General features: G+C 36.9%; 1 protein-coding gene across 2 annotated transcripts in view; it reads right to left on the reverse strand.

Moving 5' to 3' along the window:
- Window positions 1-26,420, reverse strand: part of DNAJC3 (DnaJ heat shock protein family (Hsp40) member C3) — a 91,738-nt gene that overhangs the window by 43,936 nt on the left and 21,382 nt on the right. For both annotated transcript variants that reach the window (XM_077855169.1, XM_077855170.1), the window contains exons 3-4: window positions 20,134-20,258; window positions 18,174-18,248 (exon numbers count right to left, since the gene is read on the reverse strand). In XM_077855169.1, coding sequence (XP_077711295.1) covers window positions 18,174-18,248; window positions 20,134-20,258 — 200 coding nt within the window. The remainder of the gene's footprint in view (window positions 1-18,173; window positions 18,249-20,133; window positions 20,259-26,420) is intronic.

Genomic DNA, 26,420 nt, shown 5'->3' on the forward strand with positions numbered 1-26,420 from the left:
TTATAGGTTTTTCTTTATCAGGTCTTTGATGAGCTGAAATCCTTAAGCATGTGCTTTAAAACTTTCTAAGGTTTTAACAAATTTCTCCAAGATTTAAATCATAAAGAGTCTCTGATTAATTAGGCTTGTTTATTTGGTATGCTACTTTCTGGGATGAAGTCATCACTCAATATTCTTATTACTGAAGTGTCCTGTGTCACAGAAATAACTGAATTTCCTTGTCAACTGCATCATAATGAACTTTCATATCAAATAATTAACAATGTCCATTGCTGAGTTTTTGTCATTTATTTGTTCTGATACTCTTACAAAATGAGTTTCATCTTCAAGGAGATTCATAAAAAGGTCTTTTAGGCCAAATATAGGTATCTGCAATCTTTAAGATTAAAACTGAAATGGTAAGAATTTCCAGAACTAACTAAAAAGCTGCATTCGAATTGAATAAGAATTAGTAACATGAAACTAAATGAACTGAGGAAAATGGTTATATTATTGTGACTCTTATTTGAAACATTGCTGGCTCTCTAATGTTTGCCCTTCTAGATTAAGGAAACTTTCTCTTATGAATTAAAAAAATGTGTTAAAGTATTCAGTTGTGAACAAACTGAAGCATTTAACTTTTCTCTCTATTCAAAAAAGTCTCAGTGAGTATTCTTTCTTTCATAGCAATCATAGTTATTTCCATCAATTCAGTAAGAATCTGTTCTTGTAACAGGACGTCATTGGAAACATTGGCTATTTTAAGGCTTTGACTAGAATGTCATATTTGAGAGAGACATGCATAGACTCAGATTATGACCAGACAGCTTTGAGGTTGTCTTAATGAAATATGGAGCCACAGAGCCCCTTGGAAATGTTGGCCTACTTACTTACCTACCCTTAATTCCTACCCTACCTTATTAATTACCTACCCTACCCTACCTACTTACAGAGTTTCCAGCAGCCTTATCAGGTGAGGAAAGAATGTCACTACCTGGCAGGTACAGGAACCTCAGAATACTTTGGGGATCTTGTGAAGAGGAATTCGCCCAAATCTACAGGTATTGCAGGCATGTCTGATGGCAACTATTTGGTTCAGCTTCTGGCCTTAAGAGGCTACTAAAAGTTCAATTTAGATTCCTTATGAGAAGTTCCAGCAAAGCAAATTTTAAAAGATTTATACAGCCAATCACTATTCTTACGGAGCCTATGTAAGTAATTAAGGCCAAGTTTGTTTAAATTGCACTTGTTTTACAAATAAATTAGTTTTAGTTTTAATTTGGCAATCTCTGGAAATAACGGTGATTTCACAGAGGAAAAAATATATTTCAATAACCCACCTTTGAAGATGGGAAACTCTAGTTCTGATTGTCTTTGAATGTTGTTTGCCTTAGCTAGACAACTTGAGGTAAACTTCAGAGAAACTGTCACAATAGCTCATGTATAGACAATCTTCATGTTTCTTATTCTGTGGGGATATTAAATAAGCATGCACATATGATTATTTATTTAAATAGCTGGAAAATGGGATGAATACCTCAGCAATTGTATAACTCAACTATCACCTTAACCAGTTCCGTGTGGCTGGGATGACAAAATCATTCCGTAAAAGTCAAAGCTTTCCTTACTCCATAGAGTTAACTATGGACCTGTAGATAGAGATAATGGATGGTCCCACTTTCCCTGTGATTGGACTGGATGATGCACCTCTTTCTCCTCTCTTTCCTGCCCAGAAAAGTTTATAGGTTTTTCTTTATCAGGTCTTTGATGAGCTGAAATCCTTAAGCATGTGCTTTAAAACTTTCTAAGGATGCCCTTATCTCCTGAGACCAGTCTTCTTCCACTTGCCAGTGATTCCTTATAACTAGGATATTATTAAGGCTGGACCTTAAACAGAGAGAGCTTCTCAATGGTTTTATTCTTTAGTCCTATTTGTCCCAGGAACAAGGATATTAAGAAAAAAAAAAAAAAAAGCATAGGACTGGCTTATTAATAATGAAGGGACAATCTTTATACCCAAAAATAACCAATGGAAGGTAATACAAGGTTTATGCCAGGCTTCTCATTTGGGTAAAAAGACCACTGAGGTGACAAAAACTTTGCTAAGAGAAATTGTCCCTAGATTTGGAATCCTTCAGTCCCTACAAAGTGACAACTTTTGTTGCACAAATAGCTCAGCAAATAGCTATTAATTAAATAGCTATTAAGGACAACTGTTAATTGTCCTTAACAATTAACTACTATTTACATTAAACCTGCCATCCACAATCTTCTGGAAAGGCAGCCCTCCAAAACCGAATAGTCCTTGATATTCTGACTGCAATTCAAGGATGCCTGGCTCCAATGGGACCTAATGGCCATGTAGCTCTAACTTGTGTCCATAGCTTCCCCTAGGCTTCATAGGCTGTTATACTCTGGTTTTGCCTGGATGCAAAAAATCATTATTAAAACCATTGCCAACCCAGCCAACCTTCCGAATTTAAAACAATGATAGAATGTTCTGTGTTTCCTTAGCATGACCACCTACCATCCATCTCTGTTCCCTCTTTGGGACTGGAAGATGTTTGGCAAATGGAAGCTCTTAGTAAGTACATGGTCAAGCCCTAAATGACTCAAAATAGCATTCTTCTCTTAAATACTTAAGTAACATAAAAAAGCAGTTTTACAAAATAGAATAGAATTAGATGTTTTAACTGCTGCAGCACAAGGAACATTTTGTGCCATCATAAAAACAGAATGTTATGTATACATTCCAGATTTCCACAAAAATATTTCTGGGTTTCTAACTGATGGGAATACTTAAATTGGCACTTTAAATGATCCCTCTCTTTCCTTTAATGATTGGTTAAACTCCTGAACTAGAGAAGGATTTTTGCCAACTATCAAAGGATTGCTGTTATTTGGGCTTCTTTGCTTTTTTGTCATTCATGTTTTGCTGTCTCCTCCCATTTCTCTCCACTGAGTGCCCAAATGCCTTCACTGCCATAACTTCAAGCTGACAGATGTTCCTTTCCACTCCGGAAGACTCACACATGTGGTCTCCCTTGGATTCAGCTGCCTCTGCCTTTCCTAACTCCTGTATATATATGCCCCAAACTGACTGATGTTGATCCATAGGTAGGACATCTCTATAGCCTTATTTGACAGGAAGAAGTTACAGAAGATAAGACCTTCCACCCTCAGCAATCTTAAAGATTTAAGGAGTCAAAATTGTTCAGGGCGGAATGATGTGGGAAACAAAGCAAAAGAAAAAATTAAATTTCCTTACTACTACTTATAGCCCATTGACAAGTCCTTGAAACAGGGAGAGTGACCTTCCTCTAGGAATTCAGCTGCCTTGATGTTAATACTTTGCTAAGGGCAAAGGCAATCTTAGCTTAGCATTACCCTGACCCCCCCAGGATCCTATAAGTCTACTTTGATGTATACAAATTTCTTTGGAAACTTCCTTTATCTCTATCTGCCCCCCTCCCCAACCCCCACCCTGCCAAGATTCATGTTAGCAATCATCCTCCAAGCATACAGCCCACTTATATACCTCTGAGGGGCCTCATGACTAGATTTTATTAGACAGCAACATATGACCTTTTCCTAACAATAGCTAGCCCCCTTAAGGTCCTGGAAACCTTGTTTCCAAAATACATTGGAGCTCTGTGCTATCCCTAACCCTCTCCCAACTTGAAAGTATATAATCAGTCACCAGTCACAACCCCAGTGCAGCTCTTTCTGCCCACAGGTCCTGTCCACATGCTTTAATAAAACCACCTTTTTTGTACCAAAGATGTCTGAAGAATTCTTTCTTGGCTGTCAGCTCCAAACCCCAACAGTTCCTACATCAATAATGCTAACACCCTGAGGAGCAGTCACTGAGAAATTAAAAAGATACTTCATACGACACACAGCAAGTACTCCAAAAAATGCTAATAAAAATTCCAAGTTCCTTTTTTGAACTTTCTATAGTATATATATTCAAAATGAGGACAGAATGCAACACTTTAAGCAGCCATTCAATTTATTTCCTATTGCATTGCATATATCAGCCAATTTAAACTGGGTGCCCTCTACAAAATTAGCACAATTAAAGTCCCAGAATGGTACCCTGGTGGCTCCAGTCAGTTAAGCGACCAACTCTAATGGTTTTGGCTCAGGTCCTGATCTCAAGGTCATGAGATCAAACCCTGCCTTGGGCTCTGTGCTGGGTGGAGAGTCCACTTGTCCCTCTCCCTCTGTTCCTCCCTGCCCCATGCACGACCCCCACTCAAATAAATAAATAAAATCTTAAAAAAAAAAATCCCAGAATAAAAACTTAATTTGACTGGAGGTCAAAATAAAATTAGATTTTGGCATAAAATACGTTCACCAAACTGCTTGTTGCTCAAGAAATTAATCCTTCCAACCCTATTAAATTTAATTATGGTTTTAAGAGGTAAGTAGTACAAATTTACATTTTTCATTTGATACTAATTGATAACATAGAAAAATATGTAATATTTGAGGTATACTGCAATATCCCCCAGTAACCTCTAGAATTTGCCTTCACAAATTCTTTCTGCAGTCTTTGTTAAGAGAACTATACAAAAATAATACCAACTGATTTGCATGTCAATAAAAAGATCCAATTTTTGAAAAACAATTATATCCAAGTCAAGGGGTGGGTGATTGAATTAAAGTGTTCTAAGATCCCTGTAACTTTCTAGAGGAAGCTAAAGGTAGTGATTACCTATATATCTTATTAATAAGCACGCATTTTGAAATTCCTGAAGTAACAACTAAGAGAAAAAGACATAGTATGTATAAAGTATAGGAGAAACAGAATAGGGGCACCTGGGGGGCTCAATCAATTAGGCACCTGCCTTCTGCTCAGGTCATGATCGCAGGGTCCTGGGATCAAGCCCCACGTCAGGCTCCCTACTCAGTGGGGAATCTGTTTCTCCCTCTTCCTCTGCCCCTGCTTGTGCACACTCACACAGACACTCTCCCCTCTCTCAAATAAATAAATAAAAAGAAAGAAAGAAAGAAAGAAAGAAAGAAAGAAAGAACAGAATAAGGAAGAAAAATCTAAATCACCTGTAGGAGGGAAGGAACAGAAGGTGGACTGACAGAAACGAAACAGTTGGATAAACAGAATCTAATAGAAATAGACACAAGAGGTCAAGTTGTAATTCTTATACCAACCAACCAGCAAAAACTATGCTGTTCATACCAAGTGTTGTTGAAGATATGGGGCAGATGGAACCTCCTACACTCCTGGAGGGAATATACATTCGGATAACCACTTAACAGAACAGTGCCAAACTGTGTGTGTGACCAGGTTAAAAATGCCCATAACTCTATCTTTTTTTTTTTTTTAAGATTTTATTTATTTATTCATGAAAGACACAGAGAGAAGCAGAGACATAGGAGTAAGGAGAAGCAGGTCCCTGAAGGGAGCGTGATGTGGGACTCGATTCCACGACCCCGGGATCACACTCTGAACTAAAGGCAGACACTCAACCTCTGAGCCACCCAGGCATCAATTATCCTCTTAGGTATAAACCTATAGCAGCAATTAGAGTGTGATCCAGGGACTCTTGGGAACCCCCAATATCCTTTCCAGAGGTCTGTGGGGACCATGTATATATGGATAAAAGACAACTGATTCAAAGGGCAAGATAAAACCAATGGATTTCATTAGGATGGAGTACTAAAAGTTCACTCTTAAGATTCCAAAGTCCACACTGCAACTAACCAATAACTACTGGAGTTTGATGTACATCAAAAACATCCACAACCATATAAAAAGACTATTAAAACATTCTTCCTTTCCAAACTGCTTAAGTGTATAAGCCACATTTTTTTTCAATAATACTTCAACCAAAATATAGATCAGATTTGGGAACCTGTCTTCAAGTAAGCCAGCTATTAAAGAGATTTGCAAAAATGTAAAAAATACCACATATTAAATCTTCTCTTGTTTTTGAAAATATAGTTAGTTTGCATGCAAAAAAAATCTATATTAACATATAATGGGTTTGTCACTTTTAAATTAGTAAATATTTTTTTAAGTTCTAAAATTAACTTCTAATACTGTACATACTGATAAACAAAAGCTCTTTGGAGTCCTCAATATTTAACTGTATAGTGGGATCCTGAGACCAATCCTAAGAATTGCTGCCCTAAAGGGACTCAGCACAAGAAAAATGAGCAAGAATGTCATTTTACACTGACATTTACTCTGAACCTCGCAGAGTATAAATTCAAATATTTGTTAAATTCATAAAACCTACCAGAAATGAAACATGAAAATATAAGTCTCTAGCTAATTTCTTACAATTATAAAACACAAAAAATACATCCTTAAGATTCCAAAATTCTCTTGTTCCCTCAGTTTTAAATCAAAACAACACCCTTTTCAAATCCCATCTCCTCCAAGCTTCCCTAACTGTTGCACACGAAGGTAGTAATCTAGTAATCGCTTCTCTCTAAATGTTTAAATCACTTAAACTCTTAACAAGGAAGTAATCTAACAAATCAACTTGCCCAATCAACTGTCACTTTGTAAATGAAAATACTGAGTCTCACAAATGGGAACTTGCGGAACATCACACAGTTAATCAGGAAGAAAGTGAGGTAGGTCTCCCAACTTCTACTCATGTGTCATTCTCAATCTCACCTTGTAATCTAGACCAATTTATATATCACTTCTTATAAATATCTCTGCGCTATTAACTTTTCACATATTTAGGGCTTATTTCCTCCAACTAAAGTGTAAACTGCTGAAAAACAGGATGGATGTCTTACTGCCTACACTACATGCCTATTTTTCTTTTTTATTTAATACTGTTACCCATGACCTAGGTTGTATTGTCTCCAATTTTAGATAATCAAATGATTATATAACTTGCCAGAAGTCTTGCTTTGGATGATGGTGATAATGAAGATCAATCATGACAGCAAAAAACTTTTACTAAGAGTTTTCTATATTTTATTTTATTTTTTTTAAGATTTTATTTATTTATTCATGAGAGATACAGAGAGAGGCAGAGACACAGGCAGAGGGAGAAGCAGGCTCCATGCAGGGAGCCCGATGTGGGACTCGATCCCGGGTCTCCAGGATCAGGCCCTGGCCTGAAGGCAGCGCCAAACCACGGAGCCACCCGGGCTGCCCTATTTTAGACACTTCTAAGCCAAACCAAAAAAACCTAAAGAGAAATCTGTGGCTTAAAGTCATTTCCAGAGTCTACATTCTTAATTGTTCCCTCTTATGTGTAACCGACGTCAAACATGCAATTGCCTACCTGACATCACCAACACATCTTTTTTTTTTTTTTTTTAAGATTTATTTATTTATGAGAGACACAGAGAGAGAGGCAGAGACATAGGCAGAGGGAGAAACAGGCTCCCTATAGGGAGCCTCAAAACTAGAATCCTGGGATCATGACCTGAGCCAAAAGGCAAATGCTCAACCACTGAGCCACCCAGGTGTCCCTCCAACACATCTTAGCGGCATCTCAATAACAAAGCTAACAAGAATTTCACATCTCATTTCCATCCCACTGCCACCATCACCTTCACCATCCCATCCTGTTCAAACAATAGTTCCTCTTATTATTTAGGACAAGCCTAGCATCATGCTAGATTCTTCTTTCCTTTATGCAATTAGGTGTCTGTCTCCATTTTACTGGTGGTATCTTTTCCCCTTCTGCCTCACATCTGAGCAGTGATAAAGCATACTTCAATTTCCCTCAAAGTGCGATGAATCTTAAAATTGATGGAGTCTTATCAAATGAGCCCATCAAGGTGACTGCATATGCATAAAATGGTCTAGCACACTTTAGTCCAGTTATTAACATTGTTGGTACCATACAAAATAAGTTTAACAGCCATGTAAAGTCTTCAAAAAACAGGCACCTGGGTGGCTCAGTGATTGAGCATCTGCCTTTGGCTCAGGTCGTGATCCGTGATCCAGGGGTCCTGGGATCAAGTCTCACACGGGGCTCCCTGCAGGGAACCTGCTTCTCCCTCTGCCTATGCCTTTGCCTCTTTTAGTCTCTCATGAATAAATAAATTAAATTTTTAATAAGTAAAATAAAGTCTTCAAAAAGCTGCTGTATGCACAAAGCAATGAATAGAGCAGTGTGATATCTAAGTCTCAAATGACTATAAACACAAAGTAAAAATATTGTTAATAAGAAGGTATTATTTAACCAACAGCATTTATTCTTTTAAGAGTACATAAGGCAATAATGTGTTACAACTGATGGCTCCTTATATTTGATGAATCATGTTATATGATCCAGTATTACATGTGATTCAAAGAAAACTAGAGCAACTATATTGAGTCATTCATAGCACAGACTGCTATATTCGTATTAAATTACAACCAAATTTATTTCATGCCTTTAAAAGGTACTATTCCCTTTTCTTCCTAGCCTTTCTCTACAGTGAGGGACAAGACAAGGATGTCCACTCTCACCACTTCCATTAACATAGTACTGGAGTGCTAGCTACAGCAGACAACAAAAAGAAATAAGAGGCATTCAAATTGGTAAGGAAGAAGTAAAGCTTTCACTATTTGCAGATGACATGATACTATACACAGAAAACCCAAAAGACTCCACCAAAAGACTGCTAGAACTGATCAACAAATTCAGTGAAGTCACAGGATACAAAATCAATCTACAGAAATCTGTTGCATTTCTATACATCAGTGATGAAAGAGCAGGAAGAAAAATTAAGGAAGCTATCCTAAAATTAAGAAACCAGGAAACCACAAATGTTGGAGAGGATGTGGAGAAAGGGAAACCCTCCTGCACTGTTGGTGGGAATGTGAACTGGTGCAGCCACTCTGGAAAACTGTGTGGAGGTTCCTCAAAGAGTTAAAAATAGATCTACCCTACGACCCAGCAATTGCACTGCTGAGGATTTACCCCAAAGATACAGACACAATGAAACACCGGGACACCTGCACCCCGATGTTTATAGCAGCAATGTCCACAATAGCCAAACTGTGGAAGGAGCCTTGGTGTCCATTGACAGATGAATGGATAAAGAAGCTGTGGTCTATGTATACAATGGAATATTACTCAGCCATTAGAAACGACAAATACCCACCATTTGCTTCGACGTGGATGGATCTGGAGGGTATTATGCTGAGTGAAGTAAGTCAATCGGAGAAGGACAAACATTGTATGTTCTCATTCATTTGGGGAATATAAAAAATAGTGAAAGGGAATAAAGGGGAAAGGAGAAAAAATGAGTGGGAAATATCAGAAAGGGAGACAGAACATGAAAGACTCCTAACTCTGGGAAACGAACTAGGGGTGGTGGAAGGGGAGGTGGGTGGGGGTGGAGGTGACTGGGTGACGGGCACTGAGGTGGGCACTTGACAGGATGAGCACTGGGTGTTATTCTATATGTTGGCAAATTGAACACCAATAAAAAATAAATTTATAAAAAAATAGAAAAGGAAGCTATCCTAAAAATAATAATACTAATACTAATAATAATAATAATAAATTTTAAAAAAGAAAGCTATCCTATTTACAATTGCACCCAAAATAATAAGATACCCAGGAATAAACCTAACCAAAGAAGAAGACCTGTACTCTGAAAAGTATAAAACACTGATGAAAGAAATTGAAGACAACACAAAGAAATGGAAAGACATTCCATGTTCACAAGTTAGAAGAAGAAATACTGTTAAGATGTCTATACTACCCAAAGCAATCTACACCTTTAATGCAATCCCTCTCAAAAATGCCAACAGCATCTTTCACAGAGCTAGAACAAACTATCCTAACATCTGTATGGAACCACAGAAGACCACAAATGGCCAAAGCAGTCTTGAAAAAGAAAAACAAAGCTGGAAGCATCAAAATGTAAGACTTCAACTCATATTACAAAGCTGTAGTCATCAAACCAGGATGGTGATGGCACAAAAACAGACACATAGATCAAGGGAACACAATACAAAATCCAGAAATACACCCACATTCATATGGTCAATTAATCTTTGACAATTAATCTTTGACAAAGCAGGAGATCTAATTGGGAAAAAGAGAGTCTCTTCATCAAATGGTGCTGGGAAAACCTGGACAGCCACATGCGAAAGAACAAAACTGGACCACGTTCTTACACCATACACAAAAACAAATTCAAAGTGGATAAAAGACCTAAATGTGAGACCTAAAACCATAAAAGTCTTTGAAGAGAGCACAGGCAGTAATTTCTCTGACATTGGCCATAGCAACTTTTCTCTAGATAGGTCTCCTGAGGCAAGGGAAACAAAAGCAAATATAAACTACTGGAACTACATCAAAATAAAAAGCTTCTGCATTTGTGGTGATGAACACAGGGTAATGTATAGAAGTGGTGAATTACTACACTATACACTTGAAACTAAGCACTGTATGTTAACTAATTGAAATTAAAATAAACTTTAGGGGCATCTGCATGGTTCAGTCAGTTAAGCATCCAACTCTTGATTTCGGCTCAGGTCATGATCTCAGGATTGTGAGATCAAGCCCTGAATGTCCAGCACAAAGTCTGCTTAAGATTCTCTGTCTCTGCCCCTCCCTCCCCACCAACTCTCTATCTCTAAAAAAGAAGAAAGAGAAAAGAAAAGAAAAAAGAAAAAGAGAGTTCTATTTTCTCTACCCATCCTTCTCCCCTAAATAATTTCTCTCTGGACTCCTATCTTAGGGAATAGCATGGACCTGTAACCAATTTGAACAATCCAGAAACCTGGGCATCATACCTAATTCTTCCTTCTTCCTTACCCCATTCATTGCATCTCTCTGGAGCCAATCTCCTAAATGTCTACCTACTTCTCTCAAACCCCACTTACTCTAGCCTCATCTTTGGTCTCCATAAAGTCATACTTGGATTACTTACTGCAACACCTTTGTTATCAGACTGATTGCTTCCACTCACGTCTTCTTCTAATTCATCCTTCAGAGTAGCTTGGATTTTATAGAAGTAAAACCCTCCAAGCTATTTACAAAAAAACAAAAACAAAAACAAAAAAACCCAAAAACTCAGCTCCTAGCACTACATATGTCCTCTCTGCAATTAGATTGCTGCTTCCCTGTCCAGTTTTCATAACTCCTGCTCCCATCGTAATAGAGGTATCATTTTCTTAACTGACAAGGATGCTCACCTTCTGCTAGGATGGCCCTCCCAGCCACCTTGCTAACACAGATTCATTCATCCTCTTAACATTCAAATTTCCAGTACATTCCTTCCTTTAAGAAAGCCCTTCTTGACTCCAGACCCCCAAATCCCAGTTAAGGTAGGTGACCATTCTGTCCATTCCCACAGGGCTCAATCATAACACTCGTCATTATGGTATAATATTTGCCTATCATTTCTTACCCTAGAATAATCTTTCCAAAGGCAGAGACCAATTTTCTTCATCAGCAACCTCTAACTCCTACCACCCTGCCTTGCAAATAATACACACTGAGTAGTAACTGAACTAACAAGTGACCACATGCGCTGGTGACAGCAGGAGTCAGTGATAGCTCAAAGACAAACTAAATCATGGAAGAGACTGTTTAGGAATAGGATAGCTGGTATGGACCTGAGGTGATGCTTATTTACAGAAGACCCTCCAGCAGCAGAGTAACCTGTACCCATGACAAAGAATGAGATTCTTACTGTAGCTCAAAAAGAGTATATCCAAACTTCTGTTCCATCATATAAAATGTAACTGAATACATCTACCTGGTTGTGTATTGCACTTTATTAGTAAGATTAAATCTTTACTATACCTAATAGGCTGATAAATGCTCTTAAATACCACAAAAAGCCCATTTAACTAAAAACATAAAAAGAAGTTATTATATATCATCTATATTCACAAATCTCTAAATATTAAAGTATAAGAATTGGTAAAGATAAAATACAGTCCTAGCACAAAATTTATCTTTTCAAACCAGACCCTGAAATCATCTATTTTACTGTACCAAACTTTAAAGACAGGATATCACCTACACAATCTCTATGCTTCACAGTGAGGTAAACAAGGTCCCCAGAAAGTAAGAACTTTTCAAAGTCAATTTATACTTTTCCTCCAAGAGGTACTAATATTATTTGTTTCTTGCATACCTTTCCAGAGGCTTTCATCTGTATACTGTATATAAGCAAATACATGTTTTCTCATTTTCTTATGCAAATAGCAACAAATGTTCTGCAACATGTGAAACATATACATGTGTTTGAGTCCTGTGACCAAATCCAGTAGGAACAGCCCTCACAGAATGCATACAATTACTAATGATAGCAAAGAGCCAATAGTATAGTGCTTAAGAATACAAGATCTGGAATCTTAAAACCAAATGCTTACTATAAGTGTAAATTCGGACAAGTCACCAAATTTCTATAAACCTCTATTTCCTCAGCTGTAAAATGAGACTATCAGTATACCACACTCCAAAGGTGGAACAGTGATTAAGTGAAACAATCCAGACTAACCCCTTAGTGATATGCCCCATACAGTCTGAGCGCTATGCAAACACCCGGTTAAAGTACAAAGGCAGATCTAAAACCCAAGGTTTCCTGCCTCTTGTTCTAAAACTTTTCTTTCTTCAAAATTTGTTTTATACAACTTTAAAGCAGGAGATTTTGAAATACTTGCCACTTATACCAATTTAACACACATAAAAGTTTTCTGTAATTAAAAATAACATTTACACACAATTTTTATTTTGCTTTTTAATTGACATTATTTTTGTACATCTAGGTCTATAAATCAATAGCATACATAAATAATTCTTGTTAACATTATTCTGTCATACTGACACAATATTCTCTAAGAGTTTCCAAAACAGAGTTCTAATAAGTATCTTTGAGCAAAATGTGTTTTTTCCATAATACTTATTATTGTCATATTTTTCTGCAAAAGTTTATATTTGCCATATCAACAGTATTATATGACTAGAAACATCTCCTTAAAGTCCCATCAATATTAGGCTCTGTGTTATTTATTTTTGCTACACATAACAGCTAGTGATCCTGTGAATAGTTCTAATGTTTATCTCTTCATTTACAAACACTGGACACTGTAGACACTGGGTTCTCATCTCTTGTCCATCTGATAATATTCTTTTATTATTTGCCCAGTAGAATCTAGATTCCCAAATGCTTAAAATGTAATCAATTTCATATATGTTAACTGAAAAAGTTCTTCCCAATATTCTTATTTTGACCCTCTAATACCAACATCTCTAGGACATTATAATTACTGTTCAGACAAAAAACATGCATGTGATATTTTCCTTTTTCTATTTTTTTTAAAGATTTTATTTATTTATTTATTTGACAGAGACAGAGAATGAGAGAGTGAGCACAAGCAGGGAAAGGAGCAGGCAGAGGGAGGGGGAGAAGCAGGTTCCCTGCTCCATGGGGCTTGATCCCAGGACCCTGGGATCATGACTTGAGCCAAAGGAGACACTTAACCAACTAAACCACTCAGGTACCCCAACACATAAGATTTTCTTATTATTAATCTGAATCTTAAATCCAGGTATTTCTAGGTTACCTCAAGTTACTGCAAATAAAACACAAAATAATTGTAAACTACATAAATTCTGTACTTGTATTTTTCTCTAAACCAAAACCAATCTAATTATAATTATTCTTACACACAACAAAATTTTTGTTACATGTTAAATGTAGCTTCTTTAGTGGTAAGATTTAACTTGGCCTCCCATCCATATGCATTAAGATTTATCTTACAGAATTAAATACATAAGTACTTTTCTGAAGAAAAAAATAACAAAAAGATTATTCAGTGTGAAAAATGAAATTAAAAACACAGTATGACTTAAGATCACTCTAAAAGAAATACTTAGATATATACATTTAACAAAATATGTACAGGATCTGTACATTGCAAGTTACAAAACACTGATTAAAGATATCAAAGACCTTTTTTAAATTTTTTTTTAATTTTTATTTATGATAGTCACACAGAGAGAGAGAGAGAGGCAGAGACATAGGCAGAGGGAGAAGCAGGCTCCATGCACCGGGAGCCCAACGTGGGATTCAATCCCAGGTCTCCAGGATCGCACCCTGGGCCAAAGGCAGGCGCCAAACTGCTGCGCCACCCAGGGATTCCCCCCCCCCTTTTTTTTTTAAATCAAAGACTTAAACAAATGGGGAGGCATACTGTATTCATGGATCAGAAGACTCAGCATAATAGAGATTTCACGTCTCCCCAAACTGACCTTTATCGCAATTCCTTTCCTACCAAGATATCAGCAAGGCTTTGTGTAAACAGACAAGTTTATTTTAAATTTATATGAAAAAATAAAAAATAAAAACAATAAAAAAAATAAATTTATATGAAAAGGCACAGGCCAGGGGATCCCTGGGTGCTCAGCAGTTTGCCGCCTATCTTCGGCCCAGGGCGTGGTCCTGGAGTCCCAGGATCAAGTCCCGCATCAGGCTCCCTGCATGGAGCCTGCTTCTCCCTCTGCCTGTGTCTCTGCCTTTCTCTCTCTCTCTATCATGAATAAATAAATAAAATATTTTTTAAAAAAAGAAAGAAAAAAGGCACAGGCCAGAGAACATCTAAAACAATATTGACAGAGAAGAATAAAGTGCAGAGCAATCACTCCACTCCCCGTTAAGACTTTTTACAAGGGCACCTGGCTGGCTCAGTAGGTTAAGCATCTGCGTTGGCTCAGGTCATCATCCCAGGGTCAACCCTGCATCAGGCTCCCTGCTCAGCCTGCTTCTCCCTCTCCCCCCTGCTCATTCTCTCTCATTCTCTCTCTCTCAAATAAAATCTTTTTTAAAAAAAGACTTTTTACAGAGCTAAGAAATCAAGAGAATATAGCAATGGCAGAGGAATAAACATATAGATCAGTGGAACAGATTAGAGAACCCAGAAATATACCCACCCAAGTACAGCCAACTGTCCTATTTTTAAAGGTGCAAAAGCAGTTCAGTGAAGGAGGGAAAGCCTTTCAAAACACAGTTGGAACAATGGTATACCCAAAGACAAAACAAATCAACCTCAACCGAAACTTCATACATTACATGAATATTAACTCAAAATAGATCACAGTCTTAAATGTAAAACATAAAATCATAAAAGTTTTTAAAAATAACACAGGAGAAAAATCTTTGAAACCTATGGCTTGATGACTAGTTCTTAGAATGACACCAAAAACACAATACACAGGAGAAAACAGAAAACCAATAAATTGGATATCACCAAAAGTAAAAATGTTTGCTCTCTGACACACCCTGTGAAGGGGAAAACAAGGCATGGACTGAGTAAGCACATTTTCAGACCACACATGTGGTAAAGCATTTAAAATACAAAAATAAGTCCCAAAACACAATAGTAAAACAAGCAAACAATCCAATTAGAACATCGGCAAAAGACACGAACCGCCTTTACACCAAAAAGGATGACAAATAAGCACAAGAAAAGATCATTAAACATTAGGGAATGCAAATTAAAAATCAATGAGCTGTCACTATACACTTCTCAGAATGGCTAAAATAAAAAACAGTGACCAAACCATGCACTGGCAGGGATGTAGAGGAACATAAAATGGCACTCTGAAAAGCAATTTGGTGGTTCCTTATAAAACTAAACAGGCAATTATGATACAACCCAGAAAATTGTATTTCTAGGCATTTGTCCCAGGAAAATGAAAACTCTTGTTCACACTAAAAACCTATACAAGAATGTTTGTAGCAGTTTTATTCAAAACAGTGAAAAAGGGGAAGTTTTGAAATGCCAAAATTTTAAAAATGAATTACAAACTAGCGGTTGCCCAAAGTTATAGATGAGCTGCGGGAACAGTATGTAGGGAAGTGGGTGTGGTTGTAAAGGAGCAGCAGGAGGGATCCTTGTGACAACAGAAGCACTCAGTATGTTAACTGTGGCATAAAGAAAAAAAGCTATCGAATTAAACACACACAAAGAAGTAAACACTAAAACTGAGGAAATCTGAGTGTTCATAGATCGTATCAATGTCAACTCCCTGGTTGTAATATGGTACTACAGGTTTCTAAGACCACTGGGAGAAAGTGGGTGTCGGGTAAAGGGTACACAGGATCTCTCTGCTTCATAATTATCTCAATAAAAATTTCAACTAAAAGTGAAAAATCATTCAGTACAGATGCACATTCTCATGGAAGAATCCTGTAACAATAATAAGAGCAGTTTTAAGAAAGCACTAGTGGAAGTAGGACTATCAGAAAACAATCTATAAGTGGAAAGTCTCATGAAAGTCTCCCTTCATGTTTCTGAGGTTTTAATATTGATCACAGAAAAGATATTAACTCAAAAGAAAGAAAAGAAAAGAAAAGAAAAGAAAAGAAAAGAAAAGAAAAGAAAAGAAAAAAGAAAAGAAAAGAAAAGAAAAGAAAAGAAAAAGATATTAACTCAAGACATACCCAAAGTTCCAAAAACTCACTTTTCCAAAAGAACACATCCATTGCCCAATAAGGATTAATTTTTGCTAAAGCTTTATTCTAAATTGTGTTATTTCTAAAAGACTATTCTAATGTTGTGATTGAAAAAAAATTGTAATAGATTTAACCATCTGTTAAAAAGAAGGAAATCCATTATTGTGTTTTATCATCCATCCATCCAACAAATTTCTCACAATACTTTCTATATACAAGAACTGGGCTGAGGAAAGGTGACTCCAACACCATGATCTCCCCATCACCTGTCCTTCAGCCTGCTCTCAAGATCTTACCTAGTAGGGAAAATTAGATAAACATAAATGGACATCCAGTTTTACCGAGACCATGACACAGCTACTGATTAGATTTTAATACAATTAAGTCTAACATTTTTTGGATTTCTCTGCATATGACTGAGCATTGTGACAAAGGTTATGAAATATTAGAAATTTCGGTTTTATTTTCAGAGTGGTTACCATCTAGTAACTAAGCATTTTTAAAAACTACAAAAATGCAAATAATGAACAATGAAGTTTAGACAGTTGACCCTTAACACAGGATTAGAGATCTGACGCCACCCACCCCATGCAGTTGAAATCCGCACATAACTTGACTTCCCAAAACTACTAGTAACCTACTGTTGACCAGAAGCCTTATCAATAACAAGCAATTAACACATATTTTGTATATGCATTACATACTGTATTCTTACAATAAAGGTAGAGAAAAAAAACTTATTAAGAACATCATAAAGAAGAGAAAATACACTTAATAGTACTTACACATCCCATGTATAAGTGGACCCATGCAGTTCAAACTTATATTGCTCAAAGGTCAACCCTATACATGCTTTTTTCTAGACCACTCCAGAAACAAATCCAGATAGAACAAAAATGAAGGATCCCTGGGTGGCTCAGCGGTTCAGCGCCTGCCTTTGGCCCAGGGAGTGATCCTGGAGTCCCGGGATCAAGTCCCGCGTCAGACTCCCAGCATGAAGCCTGCTTCTCCCTCTGCCTGTGTCTCTGCCTCTCTCTCTCTCTCTCTCTATCATGAATAAATAAATAAAATCTTAAAAAAAAAAAGGAACAAAAATGCAATCTTAAAAACAAGCTTCATGAGGGCAAAAAGACATCGGCTGTCTCTCCAAATCATTTTTCAGTTACATGTAATCTGTACCACCCCCTAACATATCCAAAACACTTTACAATTTGTAGCCATATGGGTAATTACAAAATTCCTTTTATTATTCCTTTCAAATCAAATGAAGGGAGTTTTAGAATAGTTAAGCTGACATCTCTTGATTCTCCTGGAAAACAAAGCAGAACATGTGAGCTATATAAACTGAATTAAAATTATATATTCTTGGGACACCTGAGTGGCTCAGCAGTTGAGTGTCGTCTGTCTTTGGCTCAGGGCATGATCCCAGAGTCCCAAGATTTAGTCCCACGTCGGGCTCTCCAGAGGAAACCTGCTTCTCCCCCTCCCTGTGTCTCTGTCTCTCTGTGTTTCTCATGAATAAATAAATAAAATCTTTTAAAAAAATTATATATTCTTTCTCAAAACTTTACCTTTCAACTATTAAAGTGATTCTTTCATGTCAGCCACTATGTATTAATTCAGAAACTGTGATTTTATATACACAAATCAAAAGATTTTCCCTTTTAGCTATAAGGTTATTACTAAATGTCTTATTATTAAAAAAAAGTCCAATATGTTCACTCATCTTCATAATGATGTTCAACATCTTCTTAATAAAGTCAAATACAAACTGAACTTACCACTTTTTTAAAATCATCTTCTGCTTCATCAAGTTTTCCTTGTTTGAGTAATAAGTGACCTCTCTGTAATCTTGCCTAGGAAAAAAAAAAGGTGTTCTGAGTACCATGCATTTCCAAATTTTCTTTAAACACAAAAAACAAAACCAAATATGCTAATGAAGCATTAATGAAATATTTACTTTTCCAATGCCCATTTGACTTGGCACTTTGAGAACAATTCCTGGAACCAATGAATGTGTGTAATTTTTATTATTAACTTTTACATAACCATACTTGTTAAAAATAGTTTTTGTGCTATACCCCCCAAAATTCACAATGTGTCAACACAAAATCTTGTACATGAAAGTTCATACCGATAGCTATAAAGTGGCAACAACCCAAACTCCCATCACCTAAAAAATCAATAGGCAAATGTGATATATCCATTCAGTAGAATATTATCCAACCATAAAAAGAAATGAAGTGCTGATACAAGTTACAACATGGATAGACTTGAAAATATGCAAAATGAAAGAAGTCAGACACAAAAGGCCACATACTGTATGATTTCATTTATATTGAATGTCCAAATAAGCAAATCCATATAGACAGAAAGATAAATGGTTGCCAGAGGCTAGGGCATAAATGGGGAGGGATGGCTAATAGGTACTAGATTTCCTTTGGAGGCAACAAAAATGTTCTGGAACTAGACAATGGTGATGCTTGCAGAACCTTGTGAATATACTAAACACCACTGAATTATACAATTTAAAAAAGGATGAATTTGATGTTATATCTCAATTTAATTTTTTTTTTGCCATTGTAATAATTTTTTGTCACCACAAAAAAAAAGTTATATAATTTGGGACTTTACCAATCAAAATTCTAGGAATAATTATGTTTTTTATTAATTCTCAGTAGAAATATTCACTCTACTATAACCAAAGAACAACACTTCTTCCTTTCCACATGCATCATTTCCCCCACTCTGTCTGATATTCCTCTTATGTGCATAATCCCATCTCTTCCAAGAATACCAACTTTCTGATGACCAATGTGACCATAAGACAGAAACCACATTGACAGTCCGTTAAAACTTATATATTACTTTTACAATACATAAAAAAGGCCCTAATCCTCTGTTAAGTGCATCAATACACACAAAAAGCAAGATGAAAGCCACTTAAACTACCTATTAGCTATTATAATACTAGGAAAATAAACTACTTACCCTCTGTGAAAGGTTGTGCTTAGCTAGGTAAAGAGATTAAAGAAAAAAATCTGACCTTTGGGAATTCCGTCCTAAAATGAGGGTAATATTTCAAACCAAACATTCACCCCTACCTAATCAGTTATCTCAAGTTCTTTTTGGAATACAGTAAGATATAAACAATAAATGAGTTACCAAACTAATTTTGAAACCATCTAACTTATTCTATTATTTTAAGCCATTACATTGGCCTGCCGATCATCAGGACATCCCATTAGACTGTAAATTCCTCCATTTCTGAGGCTTGTGTGTTGGTTGCAGGGAAGGATCAGTCTAATTCCTGACTGTGTCCTCTCCACAAACCACTGCTTATCTAACCTATCTCCTTTTCTTTATTCTTTCTGCTACAGCCTTAATTAGAACTGTTGTCAGTCACTTGACAGTCTTTTAATTCAACAGCTTCATGATCAACTGGTTACTCAGACTCACATCCTATCCTACACTCCACCCTCCAGAAGTCTTTCTAAACCACAAAGCTAACACCATTGCCAAGCTTCTAAAAATCAGCAGCTATACCCATTGTTCATCTTGCACAAAGACCCTTGATTCCAAGGACTTTGGATTTTTTCTTGTTGCCCAGGCCACTACACCACAGCAGTTTTCTACATCCTCCAGCTATGCCTAGCAGACCAATCCTCACCTTAAAAAAGTGAAATTACCTCTTCCAAATTCCCATATATTCTCCTTTAAAGAAAGTTCAGACCCACTTACTGCAGTGAAATCCATCTTCAATTCAATCACTTTAGTTAAATCAGGAAGTGCTGCTTTTGATTTGCCCATAGCTAAAAAGACAGTAGCTCTCCGATAGTAAGCAATATAGTTATCTGGGTCACCATCTGAAAATTAAAATAATAAATATTAGCTCTTGGTAATTTATTCAAAAACCCAAAATCTGAACAGTACGAGAGTTTGCAGTTCTCTTAAAACAAGAGGCACCTATGTCGCTCAGTGGGTTAAGCACCCGACTTGGTTTCAGCTCAGGTCATGATCTCAAGGGTTATGAGATTGAGCTCCATGTTGGGCTCTGCACTCAGCAGAGTCCCTGAAATTCTCTCCCTTCTCCCTCTCTCTTTCTGCCCCTCCCCCTGCTTGCTCTTTCTCATGCATGTGCAAGCACTCTCTAAATAAATAAATAAATAATTCTTCATCAATAAAGAGTTGTGTTGACTAGCAAGATCACTGCAAATAAAACGAGAACAGGATTGACAAACTAGAGTCTCTGAGCCAAACCAACCCACAGGCTTCAAGTCAAGAATATCTTATATTTTTAAGGAGCTATCAAAAAATAAAAATGAAAATATATGTACGGAGAGACTATATGGCTGCAAAGCTTAAATATTCATTATCTGGCTCTTTCAAGAAAAAGTTTGCCAACCTCTGGGTTAAGATATTAACTATATTCAACTCATAACTTTTATAAGTATGCAACTCAATCTTTGTCTTCACGGAAATTTCCTTAAGTAAAATACTGAGAATGTGACTATGCTTTATTTATAGGATTTTAGAAAATCATTATAGACTTCTAATTAAACTGGTATATTAAATGAGCAATCTCTGCTCCCTCACAAAGTCCAACTAAAATGGCAATGAAAAAATAAAGGTGCAATCTTAGGACAGAGGAGGAGAATGGAAATGAGAGCAAGACTATTTAAGTTAACAATATCTGAAAGAAGGAAAATGGATGCGTTAGGTTCTGAGCTAATTCTACTCTAAAATTAGAAGTAAACCTCATGCTTCAGTCCTTCTAGAAAGCAATTTTGAAATATATATGTTCTTGATCAAATACAGCCATGTGTCTTAAACAAATAAATATTTATTTATGCACACAGATGTTTCAACATTATAAGATTTACAACTAAAATTCCCTGGCCGGGGAGGGGGGGGGGGGGAGGGGGGGGCGGCAGGATACGGGTGGCTCAGTTGGTCAGGTGTCTGTTTTCAGTTCACCTCAAGATCTCAGGGTTCTGGGATGGAGCCCTGCATCTGGCTCCCTGCCCAGCAGGGGTGTCTACTGCTCCCTCTCTCCACTCATGCTCTCTCCATCTCTCATCCATTCATTCATTCAATCATAAATAAATAAATAATAAAACTCTCTGAAAGTTCTTTCCCTAAAGATCTTATCAACTGAAAAACAAGATAAATGGAAATTGTATGGCAGATAGTATATAATCATTCAAAATCATGGTTTCGAACAGTCATTAATGGCATTAAACTACCTGAAGTACTTCTGGGCAAAGGTGGAGCAGGAGGAGAAAGTAGGCTCTAAAACCATTTATGAAAGAAGATATACAAATGGTCAAAAGCATACAAAAAGATGCTTACCATCATTAACGATTCATTAGGGAAATGCAAATCAAAACCACACTGAGATACCACTTCACATCCATTAGAATGGCTATTATAAAAAGAAACGAAGAAAGAAAGAGGAAGGAGGGAAATGAGAAAGAAAAATGGGGAACATTGTTTAATAGGTACAGAGTTTCAGTTTGGGATGATGAAAAAACTCTGGAGATGGATGGTCGTACAGGTCATGCAACAATGTGAATGTACTTAATGTCACTAACTCCATACACTTACAAATGGTCAAAATGGTAAATTTTGTAATATGCATTCTATTGTACTACATATTTTATTGTAGTTAAATTTTTAAAAAACGAAGAGAACTGGGAATTTTAACAATAAAAATAAACTTAATTTTTCTCAAATCTAAAACAAAAACCAAAAACAATCCATGTATCCCAGCTAAGCATCACTGAAATTTCTTTCCTGGCCCATTTGGCTTAGAAGATAAGGGAAAAAGAACACGGTCAGCAGCCTGTATATAGGACATTTCCTACAAAAAACTGTAATTAGCCTGAAGAAAAAGTAAACAGAGTAACTATATTTAGAGCACACATGATATAGAATATTTTTAGGTTCAGTTCATATTCAATTTAGAATATGCAATAAATTAAATATGTGAATCTGATCAGCATAGTTGGCTGTAAGAATGATTTGATACCTGAGGATTTCTGATGCTTAAGTGACCTCCTCTGAAAGTAAAAGGAAATTTACCACAGGTCAACAGAAGTCATCTGGGCAGACAGATGGGGTTTTGTTTATACTGTATATACATATCCCAAAATGTGTCACAATGAACAGGGAGTATTTCTACATTCATTAATCAGAGAAAAAAAAACCTCATGTTTTCCATGACTTATTTACACTAAGCAAAAAATAAATACTAGATATAACACAATTTAAGGCCTGGAGTATACATCACACACTATCATCTTCATATGTCCAAATCCTATTCGATCTCAGAGGCACAGCTCAAATGACTTATTTGATTATACATGTGAAAATATACCTTCCATTCCCTCCATTTCCATAGCATTCGGTAAGATAGTATGCCTCTTACTGTGCCCATAACACTTACCACTCCCTCTGATACTATTATATACCACGTCAGTCTAGAGAAATAAATTCGAGTGAATTCACTTTTGTGTCACTGTATCACCCGGCCCACAGGTATTCAAATAAAAGGAAATGGAAACAAATTGCTGATCACCACAATAAATACCAACACTGAGACATGCCTAGGACAAGCAAGGGACTAAAAGAAGTCAGAAGAGACACAGCTTCTTTGGTCTTTCTTATTGCCACAGGACACTAATACTTCACAGGTCCCTGGAGCTAGCCAGCTTTTCCCACAGGGTCTCCTCACCCCTACCCTACTCGTCCCTTGCTTCTGGCCCTGATTCCTGGGTCCTTCTCATTGAGAAAGTCCAACAGACCCTTTAAATTGGCTTCTATTTTGTTTGCTCTCCTTAGTGCCAACCTGTTGTGGACAAGAAGGAAGCACGCCAACATGAGCCCAGCCACTGACCAAGGAAAACATTTCCCAGCTTCCAGATGAATATGGCTCCCTTCCCGTGGGTCTTACCTTCCAGAGCCAGGTCTCTAATCCTGGGGAGTAAATGTTTTGTTGCCTCACTCTGTTCAGTCCAGAAGAGGTTTTTGTCAGAGGGGACCAGAGAGAGAGAGAGGGCTGAGGTCTGTGCTACACTGCCTGTCCTCTGGTCCCAGCAGTCCTCCCGAGTTGGCACAGAAGCTCTGGCAGACACTGCCATCTCTTGCTTTTGGAAGACGAGCTGCTCATAGATTGTGACATCATTGGTCTGGGAAAGTTTTCCATTTGGAGTACTTTCCATCCAGGTGGCAAAGCAAACATCTGATCACACAGTTCCCTTTTTCCCTGCTAGCCACTCCACTCAGGGATTCCAGAGAACAGACATAGCTCTTATAGAGATGTGTCTCACCAGGATATCCAGATCATTCTCTCATATGAGATTGGCAATGGCATTTGCAAACACAGATGTTGCTTATTTTGAACTCTGTATCTAGTTCTTTCAAGAAAAGAAGAATGCTCAGTGATGATGTTGGGTGTTTTATCAAAAAGGCACCTTCGCTAAAAATTGCATTGGACTTCTATTTAGGAAAAAACTGATCATTACAGTCTACATAGAAAAACCTCCAAAGAGGGTTATATATGATATAGCTTTTGTATTAAGTATTTGATTATGCATATATTTAAAAATATCTATATAAAATAATTCCAGAGGGGTGCCTAGGTGGCTCAGTCAATTAAGCATCTGCCTTTGGCTCAGGTAACAATCCCAAATTCCTGGGATTGAGCCCCACATCAAGGTCCCTGCTCGGTGGGAAGTCTGTTTCTCTCTCTCTCCCTTTGCTGCTCCCCGTTTGTGCTTGCTCGTTCTCTGTCAAATAAATAAAATCTTTAAAAAATAATAATTCTGGAGCGCTCACTTTCATTTGCTTTATTCTTCAGTTTTTAGGTATTTCTTGAGACATGAAATGGGATTAGAACCCCAATTTGTAACAAAACCTACAAAAACAAGGAATCAAATGATAATGGCTCAATGTGTGAATCAAGAATCCATGTTCTTAAAAAAAAAAAAAAAGAACCAATGTTCTTAGCTGTATAGGGTCACCTGAATGGCAAAAAAAAAATAAATAAATAAAAAAAGGCTTTCCCACATCTTCATCTTAAAACACCAACAGTTCCTAGAACTAGTGTCCATTCCTGTATCATTGTGCATAAAGCAGCAGCTGAATAAAGATTGGTTTAAGTAATTCATGCCTAGTTTCTCATAATACAAAATCTGATAACTTTGAAAATAATCATTATGTTATCCATTCAATATACAATACAGTTCATTATTTAAAATACTTACAAGCCTACAAATAGAAATATTAAATTTCATTTGAAAACAGGTCATTCAAATTGTTATAATAGTTTTTTTTTTTAAAGATTTTTTTAATTTTTATTTTATTTATGATAGTCACAGAGAGAGAGAGAGAGAGGCAGAGACACAGGCAGAGGGAGAAGCAGGCTCCATGCACCGGGAGCCCGACGTGGGATTCGATCCCGGGTCTCCAGGATCGCGCCGTGGGCCAAAGGCAGGCGCTAAACCACTGCGCCACCCAGGGATCCCAAATTGTTATAATAGTTTATTGGAAATTTGAACATAAGAGTTAGATTTAAGGTCTAATTCTCAAACTACCAAACAACTCAAATATGAGAAAATTAGCCACAAAAAAAAAAAAACCCACAACTACTATCTGGAGAAAATACATCAGAAAATACATACAAATGATGTACACAGTGGTGGTGGAAAGCAGAAAAGACCAACACCCTTGCCTAGACACAAAAAATTTTTATCCTCGCTTCCAGCTAACCCAACTCTACCCACTCCTTCATTCAAACTTTTACTGAGTGCCTATCAGAGATTAAAATAATGACAAAATAGGATGACACCTAACCTTAAGATGTGGCTGACAAAGTGCATGCACAGAGGAATATCATTCGGCCATCGAAAGAAAAGAAGAGAAGAGAAGAGAAGGGAAGAGAAGGGAAGGGAAGGGAAGGGAAGGGAAGAGAGAAGAGAGAAGAGAGAAGAGAGAAGAGAGAAGAGAGAAGAGAGAAGAGAGAAGAGAGAAGAGAGAAGAGAGAAGAGAGAAGAGGAGAGGAGAGGAGAGGAGAGGAGAGGAGAGGAAAGGAAAGGAAAGGAAAGGAAAGGAAAGGAAAGGAAAGGAAAGGAAAAGAAAAGGAAAAAGAAAAAGAAAAGGAAAAGAAAAGAAAAGATCTTACCATTTGCAATAACATGAATAAGATGGATGGACGAAGAGGGTATTACACTGAGTGAAATAAGTCAGAAAAAAGGAAAAGACCACATGATTTCATTTATTTTATTTTACTAAAGTTTTTTTTATTTTTAAGTAACCTCTACACTTGGGGCTCAAGATCAAGAGTTGCATGCTCCACTGACCGAGCCAGTCAGGCACCGCTTCATTTATTTTATTTTTAAAGATTTTATTTTTAAGTAACTCTACACCCAACATGGGGCTCGAACATACAACCCCAAGATCAAAAGTCACATGCTCCACCAACTGAGCCAGCAGGCACCCTTCCTATGATTTCACCTATATGTGGAATCTAGAAATAGCATAAATAAAAAAAAAAAAAAACACAACAAACATCGACTCTCAAATATAGAGAACTGGTGGTTGCCAGAGGGGTTGAAGTGGAGAGATGGGTAAAATAAAGAGGATTAAGAGGCACAGACTTATTCATTTTATAAATCTCACAGAGACGAAACGTATAGCATAGGAATAGAGTCAACAACATTGTAATAATATTGTATAGTGACAGATGACTACACTTATCATGGTGAGCAATGGATAATGTATAGAACTGTCAAATCAACATGTACAATGAAACTAATCTAATATTGTATGCTAATTATACTTCAATAAAAATAATAATAAGATTCTATCTATCCCTAAGAAGTTCACAATCTTCTGAATTAGAATGTGACATCTAGAAAGTCACTAAAGTACCCTTTGTGTCCTTCTGTCTAAATGTGAATAGTAATGCCTGTCCCCATTTCACAAATGAAGTACAAATGTAATGAGAAAGCATCATGATATAGTTA

The sequence above is a fragment of the Canis aureus genome, chromosome 17, assembly GCF_053574225.1.
Source record: "Canis aureus isolate CA01 chromosome 17, VMU_Caureus_v.1.0, whole genome shotgun sequence".
Taxonomy (NCBI): domain Eukaryota; kingdom Metazoa; phylum Chordata; class Mammalia; order Carnivora; family Canidae; genus Canis; species Canis aureus.